Source organism: Euprymna scolopes, chromosome 35, assembly GCF_053919585.1.
Source record: "Euprymna scolopes isolate OS-2025 chromosome 35, ASM5391958v1, whole genome shotgun sequence".
Classification (NCBI taxonomy): Eukaryota; Metazoa; Mollusca; class Cephalopoda; order Sepiida; family Sepiolidae; genus Euprymna; species Euprymna scolopes.
Genome location: NC_136516.1, coordinates 14,727,192 through 14,742,191, shown reverse-complemented (window position 1 = coordinate 14,742,191; position 15,000 = coordinate 14,727,192). Strand labels below are relative to the sequence as shown.

At 35.3% G+C, this 15,000-nt stretch overlaps 1 protein-coding gene across 1 annotated transcript in view; it reads left to right on the top strand.

Moving 5' to 3' along the window:
* LOC145259697 (uncharacterized) overlaps positions 1 to 15,000 on the top strand; it is a 34,541-nt gene that overhangs the window by 13,267 nt on the left and 6,274 nt on the right. The window contains exons 3-5 of the mRNA XM_080117372.1: positions 1 to 423; positions 5,523 to 5,708; positions 9,248 to 9,280. The exon at positions 1 to 423 is cut by the window's left edge and continues 147 nt beyond it. Coding sequence (XP_079973498.1) covers positions 1 to 423; positions 5,523 to 5,708; positions 9,248 to 9,280 — 642 coding nt within the window. The remainder of the gene's footprint in view (positions 424 to 5,522; positions 5,709 to 9,247; positions 9,281 to 15,000) is intronic.

The following is a 15,000-nucleotide window of genomic DNA, read 5'->3' as shown; positions in this document are numbered from 1 at the left end:
GCGCCATTACCTTCAGCGACCGTGCCTACCTAGAGTTTCCTTTAGACCGATACACAGATCCGGCCGAACTAAAGACGGCCATCTCCAAGATCGCTTACAGGCTCGGAAGAACGAACACAGCTGACGCGCTCAGGTTACTCAGAGAGCAAGTGAAACCCATTTTGGCGAATCGCGAAAGACCCATAATCGCCATTGTGATCACAGATGGTCGATCGACAGACCCCGCGGCTACAAAGAAAGAAGCCGAGACTCTACATGCGCTCGGGATCAACGTCTTCGCCATCGGCGTTGGAGATGCAAATATGTACGACATTGACGAGCTTAAGGCGATTGCTAGCGATCCAGAGAATGGCGTTTACACGGTAGCCAGTTATTCAGCACTCCAAGACATCGCCGTGAAATTCAAGATCCAGCCGTGTGAAGGTAAACTTTGTCATCTTTTTGTAATCAATATTTGCTTCCCTTATGCTTTTTGCTTGGTTCTAGGATTAAGTTATGTTTGAATTATTTTTTAAATTGTTCCAATTTACCGTAATTGGCAATTAACTCACAAGTGATCCATCTATTACAAAGTTTCTGTACATCACTCTCATCCTCCCTCAATCTATGTTAATTATACTCACAAATATACGGAATCATCGCGCTGACACACCGGTTCTTGTCAGATCACCGAAGTTAAGCAACATTGAGCCTGGTTAGTACCAGATGGGCGACCATTTAGAAATTTTAGGCGCTGTATGTGCTCTCTGCTTATCTCGGCATTTGTTTCCAGTCGTCCTGTACATACACTTCACTTGCCACTAGTATTTAACAATGTCGACTCAGGAGAGGTGTGGTTGGAGATTGCGCACCTCCTGCCACAAAAATTTAACGCGCAGGCACCCCTTCGTGGGTAACTATATTCTGTTAAAGACTGAAGAAGCCTGTTATACTCACAATCTTATTTTATACCGTCTTTATCTATCTATCTATCTATCTATCTATCTAGCTAGCTAGCTAGCTAGCTAGCTAGCTGTCTGTCTGTCTGTCTCTGACTCTGTCTGTCTGTCTGTCTGTCTGTCTGTCTGTCTCTCTCTCTCTCTCTATATATATATATATATATATATATATATATATATATCTACAATCAAGAAGTAAAAATTAAGTTTACACGCGAAAAGCTTCTATAAACTGAAAGCGAATATAAATATTGATATTTATATAGTAATCCCAACCAAATAAAAAAGCTCAACACAAACAAAATAGACAACAAAGCTTGTCATTAAAGAACACAATTTAAGACTGTAAATTATATTTTACAAGAATTTATTATTCGAGCGATACTCAAAAAGAAATATTAAGATTTCCTTAATCCGCGGAGTTTCAAAGAATGCATTCTTTTCATCAGAGGAAATATATTAGCAAATGAATATTATAGCGAAGCTATGAATTTACTGGTGCTGGCATGAATTGAAACTGCATTATATGAAAACTAGTCATAATTTTGGTCTCGTAGACTGGTAATAATCAAGCCAAACACAATGGCACAACCCCACCCCCAAAACTGCATTAGCAAAAGAATATGACAGAAGTAGACGTCATTATTTTTTAGGTCATAACTGTCACGAATCGCTACCCAATAATGTGTTAAATGTAAAAATATTTATGATATCTGCGTAAGTCCATTATTCCAGCAATAGTTATATCAGTTTACCCCTATAACATTAACAGTTATAGATACTAAAAGTAATTATACAATTCAAGATTGGAATAGACCATTATAAACAAAAGGAAATATCACCATTAGTAGCAATATTATTTAATTCATATGGGGGAAGAAAAAGAGAAACAGTAAAAGGAAAAAAAGAAAAAGAGAGATAGGAGTGGGGAGAGTGGAATATAGTGAACTGAAAATCATTAAATTTGGAGTCTGTGTTTTAGTGAAAAATAGAATTTTGTGATAATTGTACAATAAAAGAATCTATGTAACATTTTGTTCCTTCGTTAGTTAGTCTGTCCGTTACGCTTTGAAAACAAAAACAAACAAACAAAAAACAAAAAACAAATACAATTTTTGAAGACCAAACTATTTCAAAAATGGCTAAATTCGCGAAATTTAGCTTTAAAAGTCAACTTTGGGAATTTTTTTTTTTTTTTTACACAGTGATCACCACTTATCAAGGCCCGGAAGCCACTCAGGGATAAGGGTTATTGCAAGTACATTACGTTAGTGTGGAGATTTGATGAAGTGTTTACTTAAGGGGGCGGTTCATTAGGAATTTGTTAACAGTGGACTTGAAGACATCCAAGTTGTAGTCCGGTGGGAAGCAGGCAGACGGAACAGAGTTCCACAGGCGTGCAGTTCTAAGAAAGAAGCTTTGTTCATGGAACCCGCGTTTTGATTTAGGCACAGATATAGAGTGGGGGAAATTTTTCACAGTGGATTCAGCTAGACGGGTGTTTTTCGTGAAAGATTGGCGAGGAGGGACCAGATATTGGAGTTCAGACGAGCACCTCCCATGGAAATAACGATAAAACAAGGATAGGCTCGCAACGTCTCTTCTGTGGGAGAGAGGTTGCAGGGTAGAGAAAAGGGCATCCCCACTAAGCCACGAAGTCTATTTTGTACTCTGTCAAGGCTGTTTTGTACAAGAATCTGAGAGTGACCTCTCTTTGATATTTCTTTGTTTTCAAATTTCACTATAATAATAGATGAACTTGTAGTAATTTCGACGTGCAGTGGTTCTTTGCCAAAGGAAGAAGTCAGTGAAGCGTTACGTCAAAAAGGGAACATTTGAAAGACTCCGGAAAAAAAAAAATTGTCTGCTCTTGTCAGACAATGATTTCTTTTTGTCCGGATTCTTTCAAATAGACAGGAGTAAATTAAAGGTTTTCTCTTACAAGTCGATTTTATTATTTGCATTGGACTATGTAACACAATATAACTTTCTGAGTATTTATTAATACTTATTAACGTCAAGTGTGTGAGTTCCATATAGAAACGTTGATTTAATTCGAATAATTACTCACTTGACGTTATTCTCAAGTTGCCCACGCACAGTTCCAACATTTTAGAATACAACCGCTGATATACAACGCGCGACTCTTTACAAACAGACCTTTCTTTCTCCAACTGTACAATATAGCAAGGAAGAAGAAAAGAACAAAAAAAGAAAGAAAACAACACACTGAGGATGGAGTTTAGCTCCGAAATATATTTGTTATAAATTTAAAACAAGTAAAATATTACGTTGTGATTTGGCTTTTAAGCGTATTTTATTTTATTAATACTTATTAATTTATCTCATTTAGGTCAGTTCTATATTTAAAATACAATGGACACTATTTGCATAGAAATGTTAATAAACTCATATTTGCTGTATATTATTGTTTTTTTTGCCCCAAAACCTAATTTTTGTGCAATCCAAAATAAATAAATAAATCATCTTTATCAAAACATATTTGAATATATTTCTCATTCCGTGGAATTTTCACTGGTCCTGGTAATAGTACCTATTTAGTAATGTAAATGGCATGTTCTACGATTTATGTTGACAATAACAACGCGTGCTGTATTCACAATGGGAACAGCACACAAACACGTCTTTCTTTGTTGAAATATCGCCAGCTAAAAGGGCGAAAAATGTTTGTTTTTTATCAGGAAATTACGTGGTTTGCATAACTTCCACTTTGTGTCCCACTTTGACTCTTGACTTCTAACCGTTTCTACTAAAAAAACCGACAATTATAGAAACCATCCCCTCTTCTCTCTTCTTTTCTAGCCCTTCTCTTATCCTTCCATCATCTCTCTCCCTCTTTCTGTCCCGCTTCCCCCTATTTCTCTCCTGCTCTCTTTGTCTCTTTGCTACTCTCCCCCTCTGTTTGCCCCACTGTTCCTCCCACTTTTCCCACACTCTCCCACTCTTCCCCCTCTCTTTTCATCATGATCATGATCATCATGGTCATGATCATGATGATCATCATCTTCTTCTTCTTCTTCTTCTTCTTCTTCTTCTTCTTCTTCTTCTTCTTCTCAGTCATGTCAATGTCGACTATAAAAATAGCCCTCTCTATTTATCCCACTAGGTCCCTCCCACACTTTTCCACTCTCTTTCTCTCTCTTTTTTCTCTCTTCTTCTTCTTCTTCTTCTTCTTCTTCTTCTTCTTCTTCTTCTTCTTCTTCTTCTTCTTCTTCTTCTTCTTTATTCCTCCCCTCAACTCTTTCTCTTGTCAATGTCGGCTATAAAAATTAGATGTTCAGTTTTACTTCTAAAAAATTAAACGACCCTAATAAAGGCGACATGGCGAAAAAAAAATGGCATAAGAAAATTTATTTTATTTGTACATGATGATCTAACAAGTGGAATACGAGCGAAGGGCGTTGGCGTGTGTCAGCCACTCAAGTTCAAGACGAGTTTGTGAATCTATTTAGTTGTGGGTTAGAAGCACCCTTTTATAATGTGACAGAAAAAAAGAACACCTCGTTTATTTCTTGTCTGTCCGATGAAGAGAAAAATTGATTATCCGTATTATTTGGGTCCTTCTGACTACTGTTCTCATCTTGAGTGTGATTTGGTCGATATAACCTCCAATCTTCATCATGTGTATGTTTTCGAACTCTGGAATTTTCCTGTCGAACTCGGGAATCTTCACTGAATTTGCTATTACTATTTGCAAGAGCTTTGGGTGTGGTAAAATTCATTTGTAAAGTTACACTCTTCAGGAGGTTCTAGGTTCAACCCTCAGTGTGAGCGATACTTAAAATACAATTGCGAATTACTTCTATTTAGGCATGGCTGACGGAACATGTTACTCCTATCGAGTAAATAAAGGGTTCCGCTCGATATTCTGTGCAGATTATCGACTTCGAAAGAAAGATTCTCGAGTTCAGCAGAAAGCTTTCCGGATTCTACAGCAAGATTCCAGAATTCAATGAAAATATTTCCGAGTTCAACAGAAATATTTCTGAATTCAAGAGAAAGTTTCTCGAATTCAACAGATAGATTCCTGGATTCAATAGAAAGATCCCCGAGTTCAACGGAAAGCTTCCCGAGTTCAATAGAATGTTTCCCGAATTCAACAGAAATATTTCCGAATTCAACAGATAGATTCCTGAATTCAACAGAAAGTTTCCCGAATTCACTAGAAATATTTCCGAGATCGATAAGATACACCTGGTATCGGAAGGTCGGAGGTGAAAAATAACACTCAAGATGAGAACACCAATCCAAAGAATCCAGATAATACGAAAATTTGTTTTCTATTTACCTACCTTCCCACGAGAGCAGAGTTAAACATAAGGTCGGATTTTAATGTGTAGAAAATCCAGCTTTCCTAAAAATTGTCATTCTGGAATGGAACAAATATAAAACATTGCCTTAGTCTAGGACTTCTTCACTGACAGAAAACAGAAAAAATTAAGTTCAGCCTCAGAACAGTTACTACACATTGCTCCTAGTTCTTATTGTCGCAAATATTTCTGTTGATTAATAAAGCAAACATTTTTTACGAATCCACCTAAATTTACTTTCTTTCTTTTTTAGTGATAACCACGACGACAACGCCAGCTCCCACCACTACCCCAACTACAACAACACCTACTACTACTACCCCCACCACCACCACTACTCCAACTACTACTACTACTACTACTACTACTACTACAACTACTCCAGCTCCTACCACTACAGTTCGAACGACGCCTAAAACGACTACAACGCCGAGAAAATGTACGTTTTTTTAAATTTTATATCTAATAAACAGTTCTTGTTCAGAATTCCACTACATTTAAGAAATAAAACGAAAAAAAAAAAAAGAAAAATCTGTACGCTATACGTAGACGTGACGAAACGAAAATATCATGTTCCAAAAATCACGTAAATCGATCAAGTAGTTTTATTTTTGAATAAGAAAATTAAATTTTACGAGCACTTAAGAAGTGACTGTCTCGCCCACCATTTTGAAAAAAATATCTAAAAACGCAAGGGAGATAATTCAACAATAATTCAAACTGACGAGTTTATGAATTTCAAGTAATCGCTTAAAAATATGTGACACCCGACACGACTGCTCGATTTGATGCTGTGAGTTCTTCCTCGTCTTATGGCCGTATCGTTGTAATTTCTCACATTAGTGGCTGCTCGTGTGGCAGGGTGCTCGCTTCACCTGTAAGTGACTCGTGTTCCGAATCCTGAATTCAGATATGTTTAGCTAGCTGAGTAGCCCAAAAATATTACCTCTTTCTTCTAACGCATTGCTTTGGTCATCTATAAGAAGGTAAGTTAGTCAGTTGTTTTTGCAACATTGGCGCATGTTCTTAAGAAGAAAAAATATAATTCGATTTAATTCGCCCGAGAAAATATTTTTTACACTGGAATAATATTCAAAATGTTCATTATCGTAACAAAAAAAGGTGGGGGAAGTAACATTATATTCGTCATTGGTTCGCCGAACGCTTACTTAAAAAAGGGAAGTAACTCATAATTCACGAATACAGAGTTACGTACCTTTGGTCTACTTTTCACACATTAAAAAAGGACATATTTTTGGTCCTCCGACAGAAGGAAGGTGGACCTGTAAATTCACCCCTCGTCCGTTCGTCTGTCCGCACTTTTCTCGACTATGCCTTAGAATTTTTGAAATTTTGCACAAACATTAAACATGATATGAGTAAAAAAGAAACAGAACGGATTTTCCCGGAAAACTCCAGTTACCTCGCTAGGGGTGCCTTTCGGATTTAAATGGCTAAAATTGGCATTTTTGTGCTTATTGAAAAAAATTTATGCCTTGGATTTTTATAAAACTTTCTGAAAAGTTGTAACTAACTGATTTCTATAGAATTTTATTTGTCTATACTTCGCGATAACTCTTGGGTGTGCCCCAGGGGCTATTTTAGGGCTAATAAAAACTCTCCATTTTTGGAACTATTTTACCATATTTGTCCAAAATTTTCTGTGTATGTCTATTTAGCAGTTTTGCATGGTGCTGAACTCAAATTTAAATATGTTAAGGCCTTGGGGACTTTGGGGGCTAAATGAGGGGGCAAATGATTAACTTGGTCATTTCTCATTTTTGCATGGTGCAGAACTTAAATGTACATATGTTAAGGCCTAAAAAGGCACCGTTTGTTCATTTTCACCAGCATTTGACGTCCCCTAGGGACTTTTGAGGCTAAATAGAAGGGGGGGCAATGCTGAACTTAGTCATTTTTATGCCTCGTTCACTGTGCGCTCACGGGGGACCATGCATGCTTCATTTTGTTTTTAACATTTCAATCACGTAACTTATTAATTAAGTTAAAATAATCCCATGTAACGCTGGGTAGGAAGAGATACTAATAAATATATGTTTTTGGGTTAATAATTAAAAAAACAAAACAAAAAACAAAAAAACATATTGCATCTACTAAGAAACACATTTCATTTTGAGTTCATGATTTTAACAAATCATAATTTCGTATTATTTTCATTCTTCGGAGTACTATCCTCATCTTGAATGATATTTTCGCAACGTTTCGGTCACTGTAACCTCCAATATTCTCTAGATGTATCTGGTCACTCTTGGAAATCTTTCTGTTGAACTCGGGAATATGCACGGAATTTAGAACGGAATCCTTTATTTAATCCACGAGAGTAGTATTTTCTCGTTCTGTCAGCCACAGCTGGGTGGAAATCCTAAGTAATTCGCAATTGTATTTTGAGTGTCGACCACACTGAAGATTCAACTTCAACCTCCAGAAAAGTGTAACTTTTACAGCTTTATCCACTACGCCACGCGTTCTTGCGCAAGGACCCATGGCGTAGCGGATAAAGTATGTATTCATGGCTTCCATCCAGTCATGTCTGACGGAAGGAGAGCATGGTCTTTGCGTGGATCAAATAAAGAATTCCAGAGAATCCAAATAATACGAATAATCAACCCTCATCTCAAAAATTCAATACAACACAAGTTTTTTTTTTTTTTTATTATAAAATAAACAAATATTCATTTGTTTAAAATCAAAATTTTCCGACGTTAGATGTCATCCTTGGGATATTTTTTTTTCTATTTTTTCTTCATCTCATAAAGTTAAAACGAAGGGAATATTAGTAAAAATAGAGTCCGAGTCCTTTCTTCAACGGTGATGTCTCCGAATGTCCGGGTGATACACGTGGCGCGCGTTCAGTGAATTAGTCAGATTCCCTTATTGTTATTTATATGTCTGAAATTTATAAACAAAAAATAGAAAAGAGGCTTGCCTTTTTTCTATTGTTCTTGGCCATCGGACCGGGATGAAAGTGTAATATCTGTTCTGCAGATGCTGCACATAAGTTAATTGGTCCTTGGTCAATGAAGGGCAGACCCTTCATACTGAGACAATTACTGTTTTTTGGGATACTGCCAGAGTTCCCCCTTTTTACCCTTGTTTTAGGGGAGCTGGTTTAACCCCACATTAAAAACGACCTTGTGTCACTTTTGCTTTCGTGAGGAAGCAAATAAATACATAAAATTTATAAACAAATAAATATTTGTTTATTTTATAAAAATAATCTCAGTGTTGTATTGGGTTATAAACACATTTCAATTTAAATTTTAAACAACGCTTATATCACGAGAATAGTAAATAATTAATTGTCGTTTCTCATTTTTTGTATTTGTTTTGTATTTACTGATGAACGCATTGTATTTACTAATAAACGCATTGTTTTTACTAAGAAACACATTGTTTTTACTGATAAACACATTGTATTTACTGATAAACACATTGTATTTACTAATAAACACATTGTATTTACTAATAAACACATTGTATTTACTGATAAACACATTGTATTTACTAATAAACACATTGTATTTACTAATAAACACATTGTATTTACTGATAAACACATTGTATTTACTGATGAACACATTGTATTTACTGATAAACACTTTGTATTTACTGATAAACACATTGTATTTACTGATAAACACATTGTATTTACTAATAAACACATTGTATTTACTGATGAACACATTGTATTTACTGATAAACACATTGTATTTACTAATAAACACATTGTATTTACTGATAAACACATTGTATTTACTGATAAACACATAGTATTTACTCATAAACACACTGTATTTATAAATAAACACATTGTGTTTACTGATAAAAACATTGTATTTACTAATAAACATATTGTATTTATTGATAAACATATTGTATTTACTAATTAATAAATAATATTTGTAAAAAATAATTATTACAAATGTATAATGTATTGTTTTACTCTTTTTTTGTTAGTTCACACAGAACCAGTTAAGAAAGACCCGTCAAGTAAGTTTATCGTCCATTCTTTTCCGCCTTCTTCCATAAAATGGATGCAAAACAGTTTAAGACATTAAATCATGGAATTATATAAACATGGTATTGTGGCATCCAAAATTAACAAACTATTTTGTTCTGGCCGTTTTAGAAGAAAGATAAACGTATGTACACATACTGAAATGGGCAAACGGTAAACGTCGCAGCCAGAGTAGAATGTGAGAGAATATTTTTACACTGTTTTTCTTATCTCTATTTATATATAAAAAGCACTTTGTGTGTGTCTGTGTGCGTGTGTGTGCATATGTGTGTGTGCCTGTGCGTCTGTGTGCGTGTGTGTAAGTTTGTTCCTTATGGGCTCCGAAACGGCTGAGCTAATTTCTTTCTTCTTCTTTTTTTTTTTTTGAAATTTCACACAAATATACTTTATATATCTCGGAGTATTCTTAGATAGGGTTTTGTATCGTCATGCCCCCGATAAGTATCAAAAGACGATAATCGAAAACACTCTGACACAGCCTAATATCATAAGTACATTTTTAGATTTTTTATCACCGCAAAAACAGAAGGATCCAGCGTATAAAATCAATAATAGTTCCTTTGATAAGATAGAGGCGCGTTTGAAATGAATGTTTCTGTTTAGAGCACAATTGAATCTTGAAACTTAACTTTTGCATTTTAAACCTCAAGCCGTTATATAAAATCATTTTATAAGATCAACCGTAGGTTCTCTACAGTGCAATTTCAACTACAATGTATTGTGAACTAAGTCACTGAAAGGAGAAATGTGAAGCTTCCTCCCGGTGCATTGCAGTGGGTTTCCGATTAGAGGAGGCAACCGATCGATTTTTAGCCTGGTCAAACTTTCCGTCAGAACACAACATATTACAGAAATACCAGGTGTGTTGGGCAGGTTATATATGCCGCATACCTAATTCAAGGCACCCAAAACAGCTCCTTTACGGTAAACTGCCCAAAGGAAAAAAGACCCACAGGAGGACAGCGGAAACGGTTCAAGGACAATCTCAAGGTCACCCTCAGACAGTTTGGTTTATATTCTAACATGGAAAAAATTAACCGAAGACAGATGTTCCTGGCGTGCCGCTGTGACCAGGCCTGTGTCCCCGACATATCGCTGACTCCCCACGTTTTTCGTTCACTGTGTTTCTTATGCCCAGATCGTCATTTTCTCGCTGGCGACTGTGGATGGGAACACGCGTGGTGGGTTCACAAAGTAGAAATATTATAAGTCGTGGAACTCGCGGCAGTTATTCCTCAGAATCTTGCTTTCAGGTACCTACAATGCCGTCCAGCAGTCAAACTTCAGAAAGCGTGCGTTGGGCAGACAGATAAACTCAAATTAACACAACGAAAACAACTATTACGTTGAAAAAGTTTTATTAATTAGGTAAAAAATCTGAAACAAAAACAAAACAAATATTTAAAAGGAGAAAACATAATTAAACAAAAGGAAATAATACATGAAAATAATTATGCTTTGGACAGGCTTCCAAATTAACAGATTCTGGGATATCTTATCTTTTTCAATCAACTGTTAGGTGAAAGTCCGTAACAGTTAGAAAAGTGTCTTTTCTCCATTTTTATTAAATTGTTAGGCGAAAGTATGGAGCGGTTAGAAAATGTCTTTTATTTTTTTTTTATTAAATCGTTAGGTGAAAGTATGGAGCGGTTAGAAAATGTCTTTTCTTTTTTTTTATTAAATCGTTGGGTGAAAGTATGGAACAGTTATGTCTCTTTTTCTACAAAGGTTGTTATTCTAGTGCGGCGCATAAACTACACAAGCGCCCACGAAATAAAAATAGAAATTGAAGTCTGAGAAAAGATATAAGTTCTGTGCGAGCGAAGAAGGAGAGAATAAATTAGAATTTCTCCAAATTGTATATAGAACTCCAAACACTGGATTAATTAAACAGAAATAGGGTTTCAAGTTTTTCATCGAAGGAATAGGCAGGTAAAGGAACAAAGAAAGGAAAAACACAAATGCCAATGTTTCGCACATATTTCACGGTTGGACTTGTGAGCGTGTGTGTCCCCGTTCTATCGATGGTACGCTCGTCTGTCAGTCTCAATCCGTCTCTATTTCTGTTTCGAGTCAACTCTAAAAACTGTCCAACCGTGGTCACAATCAACTTCCTCCCGCCGCGAACGGCATCTAGTTGTCAACTGACTGTCTACTCTGCGTTGGTATCTGAGGCCGCCTCCCCCCACCCCGGCTACCGGATTCTGTCCTTCTCTGCTTTATCTGTATGTTTCTATTGTCATTGTCAAATCTAAAAAGCCCGATCTAAAAGTACCTACAGATTCGTTGTTTGCTACTTCCTATCTATTGTTTATTGTAGGACATTTCCTATTTATTTGTCTATTCCCCCCCCCGCCTCTCAGCACTTAGTGACTCAAATCCACCTCAGGTCCACTTTATAGTATCATACCGCAACTCACAAAGGGGCTATAATGGCTGAATCCACACGCAATGAAGAACAAAAGAGAAAACGTGACATTAGAAATAAAAACAGAGCAGTCAGCACCTTTGATACAGAATTATCCCACAGGTGGCCAACGTGGAGGAAATACTTCAGATCTCGAATCGGTCTAACAAACCATTTTCGAACGTACAGAACAATTGCCTGACCACAGTCATATTCGCAAGTGATGGGTAAACAACATTATGTGAATAAACGAAATCGAAACAAGATGGCGACCAAATTTGACTTGATGTCACATGATTCGCTTATCCACATAATGCTGACACATTTCAAGCGTATTTTTGTATCAAGTTACGTTAGATCAAGTAATTTAGAGATCATCAATGCGGCTTGACGAGCACTCATCGCGAGCCAGTACTCAAACCTACAACCACCTAGTAGGTAGTTGACTGTTATACTATCTGATCTTTGGGATCGGCGCTCGTAAATGATATCGTCGAATGGCTTTACATAAACATTGACCACCACTTTTGTAAGTGTCCCATCTGTTTATTTACAAAGAGCTTTGCATTACAGTAATTTGCAGTAAGCGATATCTTTTAATGAAAGTGCTCTTTCCAAGATGTGCATATATAGTCACCCACAGACAGACTGTTGTATCGCAAAACATCAGTGCGGCAAGACTGGCACCCACCCCGAGCTAGGAATCGAACCTTCAACAATGTTACTTATAAAATACTGTGGCTCATCAAAAGGTAGATACAGCGAAACACGTGTCCGTGGAAAACCATTTTATAAGTAAAATGAATAAAACAACGAATATAATACCTCCTGATCTCCCAGGGGAAGATAATTCATACCGAATCTAATTATTGTTGAAATTTACAACAAACGATATATATATATATATATATATATATATATATATATATATATATATATATATATATATATATATAAATCCCCGAAACAGTGTTTCATGGTAAACAACTGATGATCCCTTAAAAATAAATTATTACTGGTACTATAGTGAATTCGATAGAGCAAGTTAATGCAGTGATTGCAGGTTACTAAATGACTTACTGACTACATAGTTTTCTAACGAATGATACAAATTTTTCTTATTTTTGTATAGTTTTAAAGGTTAAAAACTTCCAAGACTATATATATATATATATATATATATATATATATATATATATATATACTAGCAAGGAGACCCGCCGTTGCCCGAGATTGAATGAGGATCAAGAAATATTCCACTCTCCTATACTTTTATTGTCATCGAAATTGATTAAATCACCTATGTGTAATTAAAATCGATTGATTGCCTGCTCTAGTCCTGGAACCCACCTCATTGTAGGGGGAGGAAGCTTCACATGCCTCCCCGAAGTGACTTAGTTCACAATAAGTAATTGTGTTCTGAATATTAGCTTGGTGCAAAAATAATGTCGCTTTTTGACGTATATATATCTGATAAAAACATTAGTTTTACGCCAACCTAATAGAAACATTCATTTCAAATGCGCCCCTGTCTTATCAAAGAACTAACTCCTGATTTTATGCCATTATCTTTTACATAATCGCTTGAATTAAAGTTACGATTGTTACGGATTTGTTCCTATTCTACGGGTATCAGAATGCCACAAACATATCAATTAAATATAAAAGAGTAAAGAAAAACAAATTTTTGTTAACAAAAAAAAAAATCAAAAATTGTAAAGAAAAACGAATGCCTGATAAGTTGTTTATAATCGATAGTGTAAGGGAGATAATTCTGTTTTCTAGTTATTTCCCTTTTATTAGAAGTAAATGTTTTTATAGTAATGTTTGTTTTTATCTTTTAGTCATAAATGCATTTTGGTCAAATATAATTCAGAAAAATCTATATTTACCAATTTGTTGATGAAAGAGATTTTTCTCTGTATCTTGTTTGGTTCATCTGTTATTTTAACGACTCGAGTTTTCTTGTGTTTTCCTTCAGTCGGAGTTATAATAGGTGGTCGCCCCTCACTGCGTCCCAACTTCGTGTTATAGCTGAGTTAAAAATAATGATCGTTCGCTATTTATAGCTATCTCTAGAGAAAGTTCGGGAACGAACGCTTTAGAATGTTTTTGTTCCATGTTTTTAAAATCTCACGAGACGCCAAGAAAAACGTTTTACATTCAAATTATTGAGTAATACTTTTTATATTATTTTATATAATCTTTTATCGTTATTTCCTTTTAATTAAGCAATTTATTATTTTTATTATTATTATTATTATTATTATTATTATTATTATTATTATTATTATTATTATTATTATTATATAATATGTTAAGTATTTTTATTTTGTTATAATTAATAATAATATTATTTTAATTATAATTTATTTTTATATGCTATTATTTGGATAATTAATATTATCATTATAATTATTAATTATATTAATAATTATTTATTATTATTTTTTATTTTTTATTACATGTTATTATTTGGATAATTCATATCAAAAGGGGGAATATATCATCCCATGACAAAGGTACAAAAGTCAAGTATCCTAGTTCAATTGCGCTCTAAAAAAACACCCATTTCAAACGCGCCTACGTTTAATCAAGGACCTGCTGTTGCTTTTATACGGCTGGTCTTTCTGTTTATGCGGGGATAAAACATCTTAAAGGCAGTTATGATGTTAGAATGCATAAAAATATAAACTTAGCTACAAAATCGGACTTTCATCTTCAATCCGATATTTTCGATTTTCGATTTTCGATACTTATCAGACACATTCTGATACAAAACCTACGTAAGAACACTTCCAGACATATCAGCTACCTTCAAGTGAAATTTCAAAAAATTCGGCCCAGTCGTTTTCGAGTCTATAGGAAACTCTCTCTTTTTCTCTGTCACGCACGCACGCACACACACACAGGCACACACACACACACACACACACACACGCGCATATATATTATATCAAAAGGACACACAAAGTTATATATATATATATATATATATATATATATATATATATATATATATAGGGGAGTTAAAAGAATAAGAATAAGATACCCCTACTAATATCTACAGACGAATGTGGCGTGTTGATGGTGCACACACGCACACGCACGTATGACAGCTGGTAGCTAGAATGGACTGAACGATTGGGGTCAGGCTGTCAAAATTGATGTTGCCGGTAGTGATAGGTCAACTATTTGATGTACACAGCTGCCGAGGTTAGCGTACCTGCAGAGAGCAGGTCATATATATAGCCCAAAGAAAAATGCACAAAGAGGAGAAGCAAA